This window comes from Homarus americanus, unplaced genomic scaffold (genome assembly GCF_018991925.1).
Source record: "Homarus americanus isolate GMGI-L3 unplaced genomic scaffold, GMGI_Hamer_2.0 scaffold25827, whole genome shotgun sequence".
Lineage (NCBI taxonomy): Eukaryota > Metazoa > Arthropoda > Malacostraca > Decapoda > Nephropidae > Homarus > Homarus americanus.
This window is the reverse complement of record NW_024738300.1, coordinates 8,440,024-8,459,431: the sequence shown is the minus strand read 5'-3', so window position 1 is coordinate 8,459,431 and position 19,408 is coordinate 8,440,024. Positions and strand designations below refer to the sequence as shown.

Here is a 19,408-nt window from a genome sequence, read left to right as displayed (position 1 = left end):
GGGAGTTTATTGTTCAAAAACACCCTGTGTGATCCTTCAACAACAGGTGAGGTTTACATGGTAGCTCCATGTACAGTATTGAAATTTGAAATAAATGCGATTTGCCTGTGCGGTTTATTTATTAAAGCCCTGCCTGTACAGAATATGTTGCCAAATGTTTAAAATATTGTTTGATTCATGAAGGTATGGAGCTTGTCATTACAGTATATGGACTGTAAAGGTATGCATGTGTTATTCCATCTTTGAGTTACAAGTTTCTGTTATTTGTAGTGTCTTGAAAAATGAAAACATTTTAGAAGTGAAGGTACAGTAATTCACAATTTTTTTTTAAAAGATGGAAGAAGTAAACAAAATTATGTTTCATGAATAGGATAACATTATAGGGAGTACTGTATATATATATATATATATATATATATATATATATATATATATATATATATATATATATATATATATATATATATATATATATATATATATAAAATATATATATATATATATATATATATATATATATATATATATATATATATATATATATATATATATATAATATATATATATATATATATATATATACATATATATATATATATACATACCCGCCTATTGCGGTTTTCATAGCGTTTATCATATCTGTGATGCCTCGCCAGAGATGAACTTTCATAGCAATTTTTCATCATATACTGTGGAGGCGGCCTTGAACACAATGCTCCAGGAATCGCCAATCATCAAAACATTACAGGTTTCCCGCCACCCACCAGCCCAAGTCAGTGATAGTGATAATTATAGTGAGGATATGGACTTATATGGCCTTTGAGGGTTTGACAAAGAGGCCTGCAAGCCTCTTGGTGGATAGTGATACAATTGATACAGGTGAGGGCCAATAATCTGCCCTCTGCCTCGGAACCAACCCCTCTCATCCCGTGTGCCCAGCCATCTTTTTCTACTAATGCAAGTGTTAAAAACCTAATATTATTAATATTTCTCTTAATTATTAATTGTGTGTGCATACCATCATAAAGTTAAGATAAATTTTTTACTACAACATAGTTGTGTGTCGTCAAAAAGTGGAGTTAGGGGTTGGGCCAGTCTCTATTGGAATTAATCCCATATGTTCTGTTGTTCCTGCTGGTTTCACTTAACGGTACCTGTGGGTTCAATTGACGGCGTTAAGCGGGGTACTACTATTATATATATATATTATATATATATATATATACACACACACACACACAGTTATAGCGGTCAATTGAACAGAGGTCCAGGTTAAGTGAAATCGCGTTAAGTGAACAACAGAACATATGGGATTAAATGCCAATAAACCTCACGGCCAACATGATATGAAAAAAACAAGTAATAGAAGAGGTTAGGTTAGGAAAGATAAAGGTTAACATAGGAAAAAATAAGAAAAACAAGCAATATAGAAGAGGTTAGGTTAGGAAAGACAAGGTTACATAGAAAATAAAGAATAGGTTAAAAAACGAAAAATTTTGTGGAACACCTCTACGGTAGTAGAAGAGATGGCCTGCATACGGGATGGAGGTTGTTCCGGTGGCAGAGGGTGATTACTGGCCCTCAGGTGAATCTCACCATTACTAGGTGAATCAACATCACTGTCACTTACAGTTGTCAGGGCTTCCTGACAAATCCCTCAAAGTCAACTTCACTTCTACTATCACTGGTGGCTTGGGCTGGCTGTGGTGGGTTGCTGGCTAAGAACCGGGTTATGCTTTTGCTGGACGGCTGGTTGATGTTGTCGCGGATACACCTTTGATGCACGGCCCATAGCCTGCACCAGTCGGTATGGAAGACTACAGTTTTCATCGTCATTGTCGCGGGAAAGGACGGACTTTAATTTTTTTCTGTAAACTCTATGACACACTTATCACTATGACTTAAACTAGGTTCTTCTGGAGAATGACTTACCCTTCTTCCTCCTCTTCACTGGCGTGTTCTTCTCTTCCAACATCTCGTCAAGTAGTCAATTTCAGGATCTTTGATCACCTCCCAGGATGCTCCTCGTTGGTGGTCTCCCGGAGAAGCTTCTCTCAGCTTGTGGGCTATTGAGCTGCAGCTTCTCTGGCAAGGTCCACTGCTACTGCAATAGTCTGAAACCTGACCATCACAGGTTCACTCCTCCTCTCACCTGGTATGCCATGCAACATGTCTCCATGCGTGACGAATCAGAGCAATAGTCAGCAGATCCCATGCCTCCACCAAGCCCACAGCTTGTTTAACGTTAAACTTCTTCCAAAATTGTTTGATCGAGAAGTTCTTGAGTCACCGCCTCTTGTTCCTTGTCCTCAAGCTCGCTTTTTGCTCTCGCTGTCGGTGTCACCCAGCTTACGAACCTCATCCTCCTGGTGCTGGTAGAGTCGCCCAGGAGCCGAAACTTTGCAGAGTACGGCATTTCACATTGCAGATCAACTCCTGGTCCATGGGCTGGATTAATTGACTAGTGTTGGGAGGAAGGAAGATCACTTTTACGCTAGTGACGATCCATAAGTAGGGGAAGCAGTGTCCAGGTAGCGTTTGTCAAGGAGCAACAAAATATTGAATGGAATATCTTGCTCAGAATTTCTGCACGTCAGGAACAAAACAGTTGTCAAACCAGAAGAGGACAGAGAAGAGGACATCCACGCCTCACGTAAGGGAAAGAACAGTGGACATTGCTTGTTCATGTCCATACTCTTGTAGGCGTGTAAGCCATGGGCTTTGTGAATCACCGATAACTTGGCTTTACAGGTACTGAGGTGCATTGGTGGTAAACAGGACGGTGATGCGTTCTTCTGCAACTTCCGACCCTTTACCTTGCTGGCAGACTGGACAACGAAGGTCTTGGAAGGTAACTTTTTCCAGAAAAGACCAGATTCGTCCATGCTTAAACACCTGGTCGTCACTGTACTGTCCTTCCTCCATAATCTCACGTGAAAAAACGAGGAAAATCTCTAGTCAGCCACACTGTCAGCACTCGCTTTCCTCACCACCAATGTTGATACAGGATCTTGTTCTTCTTAAACCTATGCAGCCAACCAGAGTGAAGCATTGAAGGGTTTGGGTTCTGCAATTCCCAGTTTACGTGTCACTGCCGTTATAGGCTCACGCGAAGGCATTCTGCACCTGAGCGCTAAGTTCAATCGCCATGTTAAGGCCGCACTGACGCACCAAATAACTCGCCAGCAAATTTTCCACTTTTGCCAGCACCCTGTTCTTGGGCAATACCTGATAGATGAAGCACCTGCAGACTTTGTGATTTTCATGTGCTCTTTGGATCTTGGCTGCATCCTTTTCTGATCGTATTTAATCGTAGATTCGTTGACGCCATGCTACAGATCAACTTGTCAGTTTCTCCTTTCTCTCCAAATCTTGAACAATTTTGGTACTTACACCTCAGAGCTTAATGAACGCTGGCCTTCTTGGCTTAGTGTCATTGGGTCCAGGTGTAAGGAAAGGCTCTCTCTGGGGCGAGGAGCAGAACCGCGGAAGCCATTTCTCTTACGAACAATGGATGCGCCAAGTAACACGTGGGTGGCCTTGAGGATGAAAACTGCCGCCAAGCAGTCGCCGTCTCTCTCCTCCCTCCTCCTCCCGGGTGGTCACGCTAATACTTAAGCCAATTACAGCTAGCAGCAGAGGGGGGTAGGGATGCATGGCCAATCACAGTCCGATACGCCATATGACGTCAGCATAACGCGCAACAAAGACACACTGCGCAACCTTACCGCGCCGGCTTGCCTGCCGGAGGGAGGAGGAGGGAGAGGCGAAGCACAGGCAGGCAGGCGGGCGGGTGGCGCCAGCGGGCAAAATCTAAAAATAGCATCTCGAGCCGACACTCGCCAGATATATGTGGAAAATCCTAAGTGAAAGTTCAGCCTGGCAATCACAGGGCTGGACACTCGCCCATATATGTGGGAAAAAATCCGTGTTAAGTGAAAGTTCAGCTCTGGCAAGGCACAGCGTATATGCAGAAGCGCTAAAATGAGCGCGTTAAGTAATACTGTATATATATATATATATATATATATATATATATATATATATATATATATATATATATATATATATATATATATATATATATATATATATATATATATATAAGTTTGATCTAGTATGCACAGGAAGACGGTTGCTTTTGAATTATCTTCAGGGTGATCAGACTAGAGAGTAATACAAATCAGGGTGTATATATACACTGGTCTCACCCTCCTCTTATATATACACCTTGATTTGTATTACTCTCTCTGGTACTCTTACGAAGATGAATTACAGCTTGGAACCGTTGAGAACTTCTTTCCTTGTGGTTATCAGCATATACCTAGATCACGCACCTACTGTGCAATTTGCATATATATATATATATATATATATATATATATATATATATATATATATATATATATATATATATATATATATATATATATATATATATATATATATATATATATATATTTCATTAGCTCAATAAAGCACGCGGACTTCTACATACAATCAACACCTCAACCCGCCAGGATTCGAACCCACGGCACACAAGCCTATGACTGTGACCGGGGAACGCTAACCGCTGGACCACCAGGATACTAAAAGCAGTCCTAGACTTTGTTATATTTCACACAAAGCCTGTTCAACGAGCTTATGGCGCCGTGAACCTCTAATGTGGACTACCCGTATCACTTAGGTGGTCAGAGTAACGTTTATACCAAATCCGGCTTCGAAACACGAGGATCCATATATATTTCATTAGCCCAATAAAGCACGCGGACTTCTACATACAATCAACACCTCAACCCGCCAGGATTCGAACCCACGGCACACAAGCCTATGACTGTGACCGGGGAACGCTAACCGCTGGACCACCAGGATACTAAAAGCAATCCTAGACTTTGTTATATTTCACACAAAGCCTGTTCAACGAGCTTATGGCGCCGTGAACCTCTAATGGGGACCACCCGTATCACTTAGGTGGTCAGAGTAACGTTTTACCAAATCCGGCTTCGAAACACGATCTATATATATTTCATTAGCCCAATATAGCACGCGGACTTCTACATACAATCAACACCTCAACCCGCCAGGATTCGAACCCACGGCACAAGCCTATGACTGTGACCGGGGAACGCTAACCGCTGGACCACCAGGATACTAAAAGGCCCTAGACTTTTGCTATATTTCACACAAAGCCTGTTCAACGCAGCTTATGGCGCCGTGAACTCCTCTAATGGGACCAATTTATCATTTCTTAGGTGATATATATATATATATATATATATATATATATATATATATATATATATATATATATATATATATATATATATATATATATATATATATATATATATATATATATATATATAGTTATATATATATATATATATATTATATATATATATATATATATATATATATATATATATATATATATATATATACACACCTAGACCCCGACTTACGACTACGTGGACTTACGACCGTCGGGACTTACGACCGCCTCAGATATAGATAAAAAAAAGAAAAGAAAAAAATTATTATTTTTTTTTTTAAATGACACACGCATTTTCTATACCGAAACGTTTCCAGTTAATGTAGTCTCCATGTATAATTAGAAAATTATGGGGGCCCCATGTGCATTCAGCTGACTACATTAAAGGTTAAGTCCTCAGTCACACTGTATCCATTCCTTATTATTTATTACTTTCACTGTACTGTATCCATTCATCATTATTCATTACTTTTACTGTACTGTATTTCATTGTAGATTTTTTATTAAAAAAAAAAAAAAATTATTTTTTTTATTTATTTATTTTATTTTTTATGTCGGACTTACTAATTAAGGCCTGATTTTCATTTAATTCGATATCCCTAACCCCGTCAGAAGTCGGGGTCTAGGTGCATATGTATATATGTATATATATGTATATATGTATACTGTATATGTATATATATGTATATATGTATATACCTGTGAGTTCCGCTATAACGCGTGTTTTGATAACGCGAATTTGCTCTAACGAGATTTATGAATTAGGAACGATATTTGTATAACGCGAACGCTTGTTTGCTATAACGCGATTTTTGCTTACTATTTCTCCAATTTTGTGGTATTAATTGTGAATATGGTAAAGAAGAATATCTCCAAGAAGCGTTCTGGTGATAGAATTCCCGGTGATGATCGTAAAAGAAAGGATATAACACTTGAAGAGTAGCTCGATGTTATCAACCTCAAAATCACCCTTCTCCCCCATCAAGTTACATTCATATTTTTTCAAGGTAAAGTGTTACATTTACTGTATGATTTCATTATTAGATATGAATGTAACATTTATTTAGACTGTGGTATCCTTTGTGTTAGGCTAACTACTAAATTTTTTCGATTTCGAGTAATCTGCACCTAACCCTATTTTCTCCATAAGCCCTGTTATTTCTATTATAATTTTCTATAACACGATACTTTACATGAACACACTATCTGCTATAGCAGAACTACCTATATATATATATATATATATATATATATATATATATATATATATATATATATATATATATATATATATATATATATATATATATATATATATATATATATATATATATATATATATATATATATATATATATATATATATATATATATATATATATATATATATATATATATATATGCTGATAACCACAAGGAAAGAAGAAAATACGAAGTTCCCAAGCGCTTTCGTGTAATTCATATCTTCAGGGGTGAGTACAGACTGTGTGTTCATACATTCATTATTATTCTGCCCACCATAATAGAGTCAAACAGTCAGTATTTTCATCAATGTTTTTACGTGCTTTGATAATTTGCAGCCCGGAATTCACTGATGAGGAATATAAATATATCTATAATATTGGCTTGAACCTTAAGTACCCTAGATCCTTCATAGACAAATGCCTTAACATTACTAAGAAATCTTTCTATAGAACCGATCCCAAGCCCACCCATGACCATAAGAATCTCTTAGTATTACCATTTCACAAAAATTTCTCTCAAATTCCTGTACAACTAAAAACTTGGAACGTCAATGTGGCATTTAAAAACTCAGGCACTGTTAAACAAATGTTAATCAAGAACTTCCCCAACAATACAGGTGGCTGCATTTATAAGGTTCCTTGCAAGGAATGTAATAGGTTTTACTTAGGCCAGACAGGTAAAGATCTTGTAACTAGACTTAAACAACATAAATATAGTGTTAGGACAGGCCAAGAATCCAATGCTCTGTTTGTTCATTTGAGGGATAATAAGCATTGCATTGACTGGGATAATGCCTCCCCAATATTACTTTGTAATTCAATTGACAGTAGGAACATTATAGAATCTAGTCTCATTAAACATACCGAAGCAGTCAACATGAATTTGAGTAATGGTATGTACAAACTGGACAATTTTGTAATTAAGAAGATTTGTAACCAGGTGAGAAGGTTGGGTCAACTTACACTCTGACCTGACTACCAACCACTGCAGTGCTTTTTAAAGATTAGTAGGGTCATTACCTAATACCTGACCATTGTGGACTTGATCTCACCCTCCTCTGTATATATATATATATATATATATATATATATATATATATATATATATATATATATATATATATATATATATATATATATATATATATATATATATATATATATATATATATATATATATATATATATATATATTTTATGAAGAAAGTTATCAAAATAGGGTATACCTACACCCAAAACTTCACAGCACTTCAAGGTCAACACCTCATTTTCTGAAAATCTTTATTTACTGCTACTGGTATCTCTCGTTTACTGTTAATTCACTTAATATTAATTCAGTTTAGCGATACAAAATTTTTGACACCCTTTCTCATTTAACAATTGGTCAAAACTCAGTTTAGCGATAGTTTGAATCACTGTGATGGGGGAACACCAGGGATGAGGTGGCCTGTGAGATGATGTGTTGGCTTTGTTACATGAAATGAAACTAAAAGTTGTGGGAAAATCATTACAATATTGTACTGTACTCGAATGTGGCTTAGAAATAAAGAAAATATGATATAAAACTATAAGATAAGAAAAATTAAGAGGGTGTGTGTGTGTGTGTGTGTACAGTATGGAACATGAACGAATGTATTGAGGCAGTGACTATAATTGCAGCCATCCTCACTCTTCCCTCTTACATGATTTCACGACATATAGACAGCAGTTACACACATTTTTTGAGTCGGCTAGGTGACTGCCTGGCTGATCTGTGCCACGTGTACAGTATACACTACCAATAAATGTGAGGAATAAATAAAAATACTGTAATACTAATAAATAAAATAAAGTAAAAGTACCTTTACTATGTTGCTATTTGGTCCATCCCCAGATCAGTGTGCTATTCTTGCACACATAAGAAATATGTGTTATCTTTGTTTTTGGCATTATGATATTTTTTGGGCACATTCTGTATGAACGATTGTTTGTGTGTGTGTGTGTGTGCATGCATGTAAAGAAACAAAAACAACTAGTGTACTCAAAATTATCTGTTGAATAATAACCATAAAGTAGATCACAGCTCAGCCTCACCTTGTACTCCCTTGGCACTAAGGCATATATAGTACTATTGTATTGTCAAGTAGATGAACATCCTGACTAGCCATGTATAAAGTTTAGGTGGTTGCACAGGCAGCGGCGGATTTTTTTGGGGGGGGGTCCTGGAAGTCCAGACCCCCTTTTTCATTAGAAAATTTAAATACTTTTTCCTTAATGCAGTATTGTACTCGGGCATTTTTGTAAAGTAAAAGGTAATTACTATTGACCTCAGAGCATCTCCTAATATTAAGTGCACATGGCTTTAAAATGGCCTAAAAAAAATGCCCCATCTCCCCAAACCCCCACAGCTGGGTGGGCTTGCCAAGTTCCACCCCACTTTTTTATATTCCTGGATCCGCCCCTGACAGAATGAGTGGATTTGGAGCTTGTAGTAGGGGAACTGTGTTGATGGATCAAGGTGAGTTTGTGAAAGGATTGTGTTTTGGACTGAAGGAAAAAGTATTTTGCCATTTCGATTTAATAATTTGATTGGTTCTGAGTAAAAGTGTGAGCTGTTAGTGTCTTAGTTTTGTTAGTGTTTTCATTTTCTCTATAGGAGGCTTCTTTGAGTTCAATTGCCCATTGTTAAGAAGGTTTAGTTAGGGAGGAGACCCAGGTTTTCTGTAAGGGTAGAATAGTAATAGTGAGTTCCATATAAAGGTGAAAGTTTATGAATTGTTGTCAGCAGAAGTTAATTTTCCATGGAAACATTTTTCTTGGGTTTGAGAGTAAAATTTCCTTAAACCATAACAATCAGGTAATAGAGTACTCAGCAAATGGTAGTGTTACGGTGTTCCTTATATAAGATGTGGTTGTGTTTTAAGGTGACTGATAACGTATAATAATGGCATGGTTTCAAGGATTCCGACAAAGTAGAAATTGTATTGTTTTAAGGTTCCTTGTTTTATAGAAATCAAGAGGCATTTTAATTTTTTTATTTTTTTTTACAATAGTTCATGTCATAATTCAATGTATACATACAGTAGCTTTAATTTTCACTGTATTGAATGTAAGACAAGAGCACAAGACACTTAAATTCTCCCATTTCCAAATTTTTAAAAATTTTTATTTTTTGCAATATTGTACTGTACTACAATACTTTGGGGGCCTCAGGTAGAAAGCAGGACAGTTTCAAGGTTCCCCATACAATTTAAATGATAATCACATTGTTTTTCTTGCTCAGTGAAAATTAAGGCTTTGGCCCTATTTTATATATTACATGTAAAATACTGTACATACAGTGCTTACATCTATATGATGCTGCAAACATTCTTTATAGGCCACAAAGTTTGATGGAATGAAGACAGTAGTAAAGATGTAGAATTACAGATGAAATATCACTTATAACAAAAACATTACAGTTTTGGCATGATCTTCTTACAGTGCACTGAATACAAGAGCATCTCTTTAAAGATCTATTAATCCTTGAAAAATCATGAGGGTGGTCATACAACGAGTGCATCAGGCATCTGTCACAGGTGAGACTTTATTAAACTAAATGCACACATTGTAGGGTTTTGAATACTGTATAGTGAAGTACAGCTGTGAACAAAAAGAGTTCAGCAGGTAGGGAAGTGGCATATGGGAGGGTAGGGGTGTAGGTGGAGACTTGGCATTGTTGCATTGTGGTGGCAGTGAAAAGTCTCCTTTAAACATTGAACTTTTATGGCATTTTTGTGATTGTTTTGGTGTATTGAGTTACAGTATTTACAGCAGTGTTAGTGTAAGCTTCACCTGTCTCATAATTATACTAGAAAAATATAATTGTGGTGTGAAAAACAAATCACAGACTTTTAACTGCCACCTCTATGCGACACTGTCAAACCTCCACCTACCCCAACCCTCCCATACACCATCTCAACTCAGTTCCTGCCAAGTTCTTTTTGTTCACAACTGTACATACCCTGTATATATCACAATACAATACATATACTATATACTGTACTGTAATGTAATGTACTGTACTGACCAAAAATTTAAAACTACCACAGTGTACAGCCTGTAGCCCACCTTTCTTTTTGTATAGTTTTTTTCTGTGGTATGTCCTCCTACTGTTTGATTTATGTACGGGGCTGTACTTCTTTTTCAGGTATTTCTTCTTAACATAAGTATTGTTTATATGGGTAAATTCCTTAGTTTTTGTTACGTAACTTTGGAAAATTAATGGCTGCCTTCTGTTCAGCACCAGCAGCTTCTCTTGTCACTAATATTATGCAAGCCAGCACAGATCTTATACCTATGAAACCACCCCCAAGTTGCATTAAAAGGGTCAGAATCCCAAGTACTGCCACCTTCCCTTTTACTGAACCAGTTTTCAGAACATCATAAATTCCCCTTGCTCTTTCCTAAATTATAGAAAGACTAAGAGGAGCACTACAGTACATTGAAATTGGTCATCTGTCCATAATTTTAGAGGTCTTTCTTTCTCCTCCATTATGTCACTATGTGTACAAGTTGCAGAAACTTGCTAACTACCTGCACTGCTCATCACGTGTTTCATAATTTTTCTTTATCTTTCCCTGTAGTATTTATTGTTCAATGGGCCAAACCAAGCTTAGTACCAGTAGATGCCATGCTCTCACCCCTCTCAGCTCCCTATGATTGTAATTTTGTCATCAAAAGTAATAAGAGAGCTTTTTCTTAATACTACCTGCTGCAGCAGCTGCTGTTTTACTCTGCATTGTCTTTTTGGTCATGACAAATTTGATCACAATATAACATACACCATAAAGACAACCAGTTGTGATGGCATTCCAAGAGAAACAGCAAAACAAAACAAATGCATTAAGCAAAGATCATATGCGAGTGTGTGGTTTTGTACAGGTTCAGCATATGTACAGTGTACTTATTATGTGGATCTACGCTACATGGCCACTAAATACAAATCTATACAGAACACACTAAGCCTATTCTTCCAATACCAAATGCAACCTTTACACAATAATCACAACAGGTAGTTCAAATGCAGTAAAGTTTAAGAGATCATAATTCTTGTCAGTAATAACTACAGTACAGTACTGTACAGGATTTTGATTAAAAATAAATTTTCAGGATCTTTTAGTGATACGTCTTCATGCCAAGTTAATTAAAATTATAATTCTTGTTTGAATTATCAAGTCTTCAAATATGGACACACACACACACACACACACACACACACATGCATGCACACACTAATAATACAATAATGGAAGCCCCTTGAAATCGAGGATGGCCAGCCCAAAGGCGACCTAGGCGTGAATTTGTTTAAGGTGTAGAAGCTCTCGCCAACATAACCACACCCTGAGTTAATGAGCTGCATAACCAAGTGTCAAGGAATAGTCTTTGAAGACCGGACAACTCGCCAACTGCACTGGCTCACCGTTATCCCGGAATACGATTCACAAATCGATTAACATCCAGGTCCCCAATTACTGCTGGGTAGACAGAGGCAAATGACAAAGAAACTTGCCCATACATACATACTGTACAGTCGGCCAAAGATGCACCTGACACCACCCTGGGTCTCGTGCTCGCAATTTTACCGGGCGATACTTGGTATAGGAAGGCTGTATGTAAAGGTGATTGTGATTGGTGGATTGTTTTTGGCTGTATCACTGTCAGGATAATTATTAAACAAAGCAAAGGCAGAATTTTTATAATAATACAGTGGTCCCTCGGTTAACGAGCACAATCCGTTCCAGCAGGTTGCTCGTTAACCGAAAAACTCGTTAACCAAAACCATTGTTTCAATGGGTTTTTGGGTAATTGGTTCCAGCTCACCGTAAATTGCCTAAATTCAACAAAAAAGGTAGAAAAGTACACTTACTTTGAGGTGTGTATGTAGAAGGCTCCTGGATGATGATGATGATGATGATGGGAATTAGAATGGGGGTGGAGGAGAAGGAAGAAGAGAAGGCATTGGGGTGGAAGAGAAGTCACCCCATGGTGCCATTTCACCCATAAAATTTTAGCTCTCTTGGTGTAATTCAAGATTATTTTCTTTAAATCAACACTGCACTGCATTATATATTGTCAATATGTAAAATATATTTCAAAATGACCAATAATTTGCTTGGAAACAGAAAAAAAGCATTTAGTTGAAGAGAGTCTCAAGCAAGATGTTACCTCCACTGAAAACAGAGAGAGACTAACGCCTGTCTGGTGTGTTAACAGGCTGGATGGCACGCCAGAAACTAGTTTCTTTACCTTCAATTATGTTCAATAATTGTTAAAATGACTAAAAAAGTTAATATTAAACTTTTAAAATTATTGAATAGTATAAACTTCTTGATATTTACTAAAATAGTAAGGAATTAAAGCCCTAAAACCGATTACTGTATTGGCGGACTAATACTACAGCTGGTTGACCGCCAAATGTAAGCTAAAACATGTTGAAGTCGGCTCGTAAAAAACTCGTTAATCGAGGGATTGCTCATTAACCAAAGTTAAGAATCTTATGGAAGGTAAATCGTTAACCGAGGCGCTCGTTAACCGAGGGACCACTGTAAACTTATTCGTTGTTTTTGAAGGTAATGAGAAGTTTCCAAATTTTCGTATTTTTGCTTAAATAATGAAGAAAATTGTATTAATGACTTGGCAACTCAACTACAACCACAGCTGCCACAATATTCTCACTTCAAATTTTCTTCATTATTTAAACAAATATACGACAGACAACAGAACAGTGGAAAGGGAAAGCATAATTCGATATACTGTACTGTGGTGTACATTAATCGGATCTCGAATGTTGGATTTTCTTTTTGGACACATTAACTGGGGTTCAATAGTTATTACAATTATTCTTACACATGTCTAGACATTTTCCCTCGAAAAATTATGAACTACATTTTTTGTCTCAAAATTCTTTACAAACCATTCATTGAAGACAAAAAAATCTACAGTGAACCCTCACTTTACGCGGTCAATTGAACCCACGGCGGCCTGCGTAAAGTGAACATCATAACATATGGGAATAATTGAAATAGAAACCGGGCCGACCCCCAAACTCCACTTTTTCAGACACAATACCTACGTTGTAGTAAAAATAACTTCTTAATTTTATGATGGTCTGCACACACAATTAATAATTAAGAGAAATATCAATAATATTAGGCTTTTTAACACTTACATTAGTAGAAAAGATGGCTGGGTACACAGGGATGGGGGGTTGGTTCTGAGGCAGAGGGCAGATTATTGGCCCTCACCTGTATCACTTGTATCAATTGTATCACTATCCACCACAGAGGCTTGCAGGGCCTCTTTGTCAAACCCCTCAAAGTCCATATAAATCCATATCCTCACTATCATTATTACTGACTTGGGCCGGCTGTGGTGGGTGGCGGGTGAAGAACTCGGTAATGTTTTGATGACTGGGCGACCTTGTGCACACCCTGCTCGCTCCGCTCTCCGCGTAAAAGGGTACACACACCGCGGAAAGTGAGCATTCCGGTTTCGGCAGGGTACCGCGTAAACGTGGAAACGCGTAAAGTGAAACCGCATAAAGCGGGGGTTTACTGTATACTAAATGAGGATAATATCAACGCTTCATCTTGTACCTGACCCCCAAGTGAATGTGATGAAGCTAGACAGACTAGAATAAGTGATAGTGATCCTGTTTACTTGCCAACCAGTAGTATGGATTAAAAAAAAAATAGTAGACTGTTTGAATGTTTTATTTGTAGAAAAATTACTAAAGGTAGCAAGTTGAGAGCTACATTGATGAAAAGCATACACCATGCCATTTTCAAATCACTTATCATATGCTGTGCACAGGCTGATGACACAATTTTCAACAGCTGGCAGAACAAGTCGATGGTTTCACCTGTAGTGTATGGTGGGGCACCATCCTGTATGAACCATGCAAGTCTAAGTTGGTTTGGAGATGGTAGTTGAGCGAGATCAGTGTGGAATCGGTGCACCTGCATGTAGAATTTTGTCTCAAACTACAAAGTCACGATTTTCACTTTTTATTCCTCCGTGAGCACCATACTTGACGTAGGGTCCTTCTGTCTACTTGTTAGAAATGGCATACCACCACTATAACCTGCAAGAGAGAAGGATAGTCCACTTTTTATTTGATTTTTTTTGTAAACACAATGTATATTGTTGCAAAAAATGAGTGAATAGTGATACTACCCAACAAAAGAGATTACAGGCAGAAAAATAAGAGAGGAGGGGGTAGGTGGCAAGCTGATAAGTTCATGATCAACTCATCATGTTGACTTCCAGTACTTTATTCGCTCTTGTGCTGGCCTGGAAAAGGGTGAGCACTGACTACAATCTACAAACTGTACTTCAATAAATTAATCATGAAAGAACAAATTTGTGAAAAGCAAACACATGAACGACATGGTCCTTCTGTACGTTAACTGAGGTTCAATCTTCATCAGCAGTGACATGTTTTTAAAAGTTGTGTCTTGTTTTAACACCCTGCTCTAAATACAACCACATATACATGGATTTGTTTAAGGTAGCTAATGGAATGCTCAACTAATTATGGTTTTGTAATAAATTTGTGATTATTAATATCAACAGTGGGGGAGGAAGTGATCAGCTCTATTGGCCGAGGACTGTGTGTTCTAGTGGGCATCCATAAGAATGATACGCAAGCAGATGTTGATTTCATGTAAGTTCATATCAAGTGATCAATTTCAGTTGACTTTAAGTGAATAGAACTAGAATTACAGTGCAATTTTTTCCACAGCCAGTTCTTGCTTTGATAGTTGAATGTGGGTATGTCACCCTTTCTTACCTTTTTTTTTTTGTCTCAAATATATTCACTTTCCCTCCATTCAATTTGGTGAACTAAGTGTTGGCTTTGGTTATCACTTTTAAGTAAACAATGCCATGATCAGCTTTAGTGCTATGTTGCACATAGAAGGATGTTCCCGAGGCCACTGGACTGCATCAGGTTCACTAGTGCATCAGTACCTGGGTTTGTGGATGGTGAGCGATGGAGGAGGATCTTGCGACCTTGCATTGGTTGTTACTAATGCAGCTCCTGAACATATTTATGACATTACAACCAAAGATCCTGTTACACAGAAATACCTACACATTATGATTAAACTGTGTAAGAGCAAAGTGAAGCAATTTGTTGTAGTTGGGTTCAGAGTTAGAAGTCTGAATGTTGGGACATGCAATGAAGATTAGGTGAGATTGTTGAGACATTGAGCTATAGAAACCTGGATACCTGCTGTTTCCAAGTATCAAGATGGAAAGGAAGATCAGGAAGATTGATTTCCGGTAAGAATGATAGGTACAAAATCTTCTGGAAGGGTAGTGATTCTCGGTGATGTGTTGCAGGGATCTGGAAGGCTGAAAAGTGGGTAGAGAAAGGGCTAGAGGTGAAAGGGATGTGAAAATCTTGGTTTTGAAAATACTGGTAGACAAGGATCTAGTGATTTGCTTCTGCATACACCTCACAGGTTGGCCAAGTGAGAAAGATGAGGAGAAGTTCTAGGATGAGTTGCTGCATGTAGTATTAGATCTTGATGAAAGAGAAATTGTAGCATTGAATTTTAGTTAGTTGTAACATACTTTACTGTCAATTTCAAAGTCCCCAAAACTTATTCTTGTCAATGTAGGCTGTGCAAATATTAATTGCCTGTTATTATGACCTTCGCCATATTTTTCCGTGTCCCATAATATTATTATTGGTTATTACTCAGATTGTGTATCTCACTAATTGGTCTATATTTCATGAAAGTGTCACTATTTAATGTTTTAATGTCAGTGTCATTCCTCACAGTCAAATACTGGACAGAATTTTTGTATTTGAAGTATTTCACTGGATTTTTTAAGGTTAGTTTCATTTTTTTTTTTTTTTTTTACACAGGGATTAGCCCACCCGGGCACAGGTCACTGACCCACATCGGGGCCTGGGGGGCGAAAATGTAATAATAATAATAATAATCATAATAATAATAATAATAATAATAATAATAATAATAAAGAACTGTAAAGAAATACAAAATGAAAAAAAGATCAAGAGTGAGAAACAATATATGTATGATGTGTTGTTAATGGTAAGAGAAACAATTGAGACCCTGCAATTGTGTGTAAATGAGGCAGAAAGTCAGATCAGCAACCTGGGACCTGGTCACAATTTTTGTGATGCCATATGGCAGCAGGGTCTACCATTAGACAATACATTATGCTTCCAATATCTTCCCAGATGGTAGTACTTCCCTGTTTGGTAGCTGCTTACTACCTACTTACACATGTGAACATTGCTTTTAGACATTTGTAGATGGATGTTAATTATTTTAATATGCAGCACATTCCCTTATCCAAAATTAAAAAAAGCATATGCAGTAGAATATTCTCCAGACATTTGTTAAATATTGTTTCCAGAAATGCATCAGTTATTGGCAGAATTATGCTCCTCTTATTAGCTGTCTAAGTTATTGTTTCAACTATATTGGAATTAGAAGAAAAGTGTTATACAGTACAGCATGCCCTTCAAATTTGCGGTCCTCTATTATTCGCGGATGATACCCTGGATGTACCCAAGAATGTCTAAGGGTAGTTTTAAAGTTGCTGGCATTTTCGTGGCCAGAACAGGGAACTATTCATTCTAGAAACAGTAATTTCCTTTACCTGTAGTAAACACATACAAATAAATAATAATGGGAAAATCGTTTCACTTATAATCAGAAACAAATGCATTAAAAATGTTGGGTTTACCCTCAAATTCACTCTATGCTTTATTAATAAAGCCCGGAGTGGACTCGAGAGTAGACTCGACATTTTTTAATACATACCCAGTATACAATACAAGTAAAAAAAATATTGTCCTTAGGGCAAACACATAAAGGGAATATACATTTCTTTGTACATATGTAGAGGTAATTATTTATGACTAACCTGTGGCCGAAATTGGTAGAAAACGATTTTAAAAACCACTGGATTTTCACTTTTTTTTTATAGTGGACACTGTTGTAGTTTGTGCAAATGTGTTAAAAATTTTTAGTACAGTATTTCTAAAATAAACGTAACTTAACCTTTGTGGGTATGAAAAACAGACCTACAGTAACCAACCTAGCCAAATAAACCTACCTAACCTTGCCTAACTTCCTTACCCGGGGGGCTCTTGATATATTAAGCCGATAGAAATTACTATGATATAGTGTAATTTGAGGCTTTTTCTGGACATGAGATGATGCGGTCGCATCGGTGCTTATGCAGCCCAGGCAGTGGAATGATTTATTGTGATGGCTGGAAACGTCGAGCCAGTCACTTGTTTTTCTTCCTGATAATTTTCTTGCTACATTGGAACAAATTTATTTATGGTCTGAAAGTACAGGTTATCTCACAGTGTGGACAGTCTCTATTTCAAGGAACAATGCCGTGGTCTTTGAACAATTGAAGGGTCTCGTTGTCTTTATCCCTAAATTCACAAATTATGTCCATATAAGACTGGCGACAGCCTTCACACGTTACGTATTCTGAAAATGAAACTGCCTCAGGAGCGGGGAAAACATTAGAGTGCGGCTTCATTACCGCCAGAAAGACAAACTAGTGCACACCTAGGCACCTAATTATCTTCAAAATGAAACATTTGCACAAGAAATGATTATTATATCAGAACTCACTAATGAAAATAAAAATGTACACCCCCTCCTGGTCAGCAAATGTTATTCGTGGCCATTTTGAGAACCTAAACCCTGCGAATTTTAAGGGCATGCTGTACTGTAGTAGTTTCCCTTTCACCTGGGGGAAAAAAATCCCCTCTGAAGAGTAAGACTTAAAGTCAGTGTAAGATTATTGGTTGTGAAAATTTTTTAAATGATCACAGCATTCATTTGTGAAGACTGGTAAATTTATGACTGTGACTGTCTTTTCTGACCATTGCATAGATGTCTCTAATAAGTAAAATAATAACTCGCAGAGGGTAAGATATGAAGAAGTGATGTGATGCAATTGATATTGTTACATCGGAATTTAATGTTAATGAATCTTTTTATGTTGATAGAGTTAGGAAGATTCTCAACACCAGACTGTTTGAAGATGGAAATGGAAAACGGTGGCAGCTGGGCGTTAAGGATGCTGGTCTAGAGGTCCTCACTGTGTCTCAGGTAATATTGTTGTCATCTTTCAGTTTTTTTTACGAGGATTAGCACACCCGAGCACAGGTCACAGATCCACATCAGGGCTTGGGGGGTAATAGTAATAATAAATAAAAATAAATAAAGTACAGTCAACCCTCACATTACGCGGTCCCGCATTCCGCGTTTCACCGTTAACGCGGTGCCCTGCTGGAACCTAACATGCTCACATTCCGCGGTGCGTGTACCCCATTACGCGGAGAGCGGCTGGCAAGCCGCGCCATTTTTGGATCCAAACCTCCTGCCATCCGCCATGTTGTGTAAGAGGCGCGAAAATGGTGCGCACAAGGTCGCCCAGTCATCAAAACATTACCAGTTCTTCACCCGCCACCCACTACAGCCGGCCCAAGTCAGTGATAGTGATAATTATAGTGAAGATATGGACTTATATGAACTTTGGGGGGTATGACAAAGAGGCCCTGCAAGCCTCTGTGGTGGATAGTGATACAATTGATACAAGTGATACAGGTGAGGGTCAATAATCTGCCCTCTGCCTCGGAACCAACCGCCCATCCCCGTGTGCCCAGCCATCTTTTCTACTAATGTAAGTGTTAAAAAACCTAATATTATTGATATTTCTCTTAATTATTAATTGTGTGTGCATGCCATCATAAAGTTAAGATAATATTTTTACTACAACATAGTTGTGTGTCGTCAAAAAGTGGAGTTTGGGGGTCGGCCTGGACTCTATTTCAATTAATCCCATATGTTATGTTATTCAC

The 19,408-nt window shown here is 37.5% G+C and overlaps 2 protein-coding genes across 2 annotated transcripts in view; one reads left to right on the top strand and one right to left on the bottom strand.

The window, feature by feature from the left end:
• The window catches only part of LOC121873822 (D-aminoacyl-tRNA deacylase-like), a 44,534-nt gene that overhangs the window by 18,902 nt on the left and 6,224 nt on the right, over positions 1-19,408 (top strand). Inside the window, exons 2-4 of the mRNA XM_042377557.1 lie at positions 9,979-10,073; positions 15,112-15,202; positions 18,554-18,656. Of these exons, the coding sequence (XP_042233491.1) occupies positions 10,031-10,073; positions 15,112-15,202; positions 18,554-18,656 (237 nt within the window). The 5' untranslated portion in view covers positions 9,979-10,030. The remainder of the gene's footprint in view (positions 1-9,978; positions 10,074-15,111; positions 15,203-18,553; positions 18,657-19,408) is intronic.
• LOC121873821 (replication factor C subunit 5-like) overlaps positions 14,235-19,408 on the bottom strand; it is a 49,166-nt gene continuing 43,992 nt past the window's right edge. The window contains exon 10 of the mRNA XM_042377556.1: positions 14,235-14,620. The gene's annotated coding sequence lies outside the window, so the exon portion shown is untranslated. The remainder of the gene's footprint in view (positions 14,621-19,408) is intronic.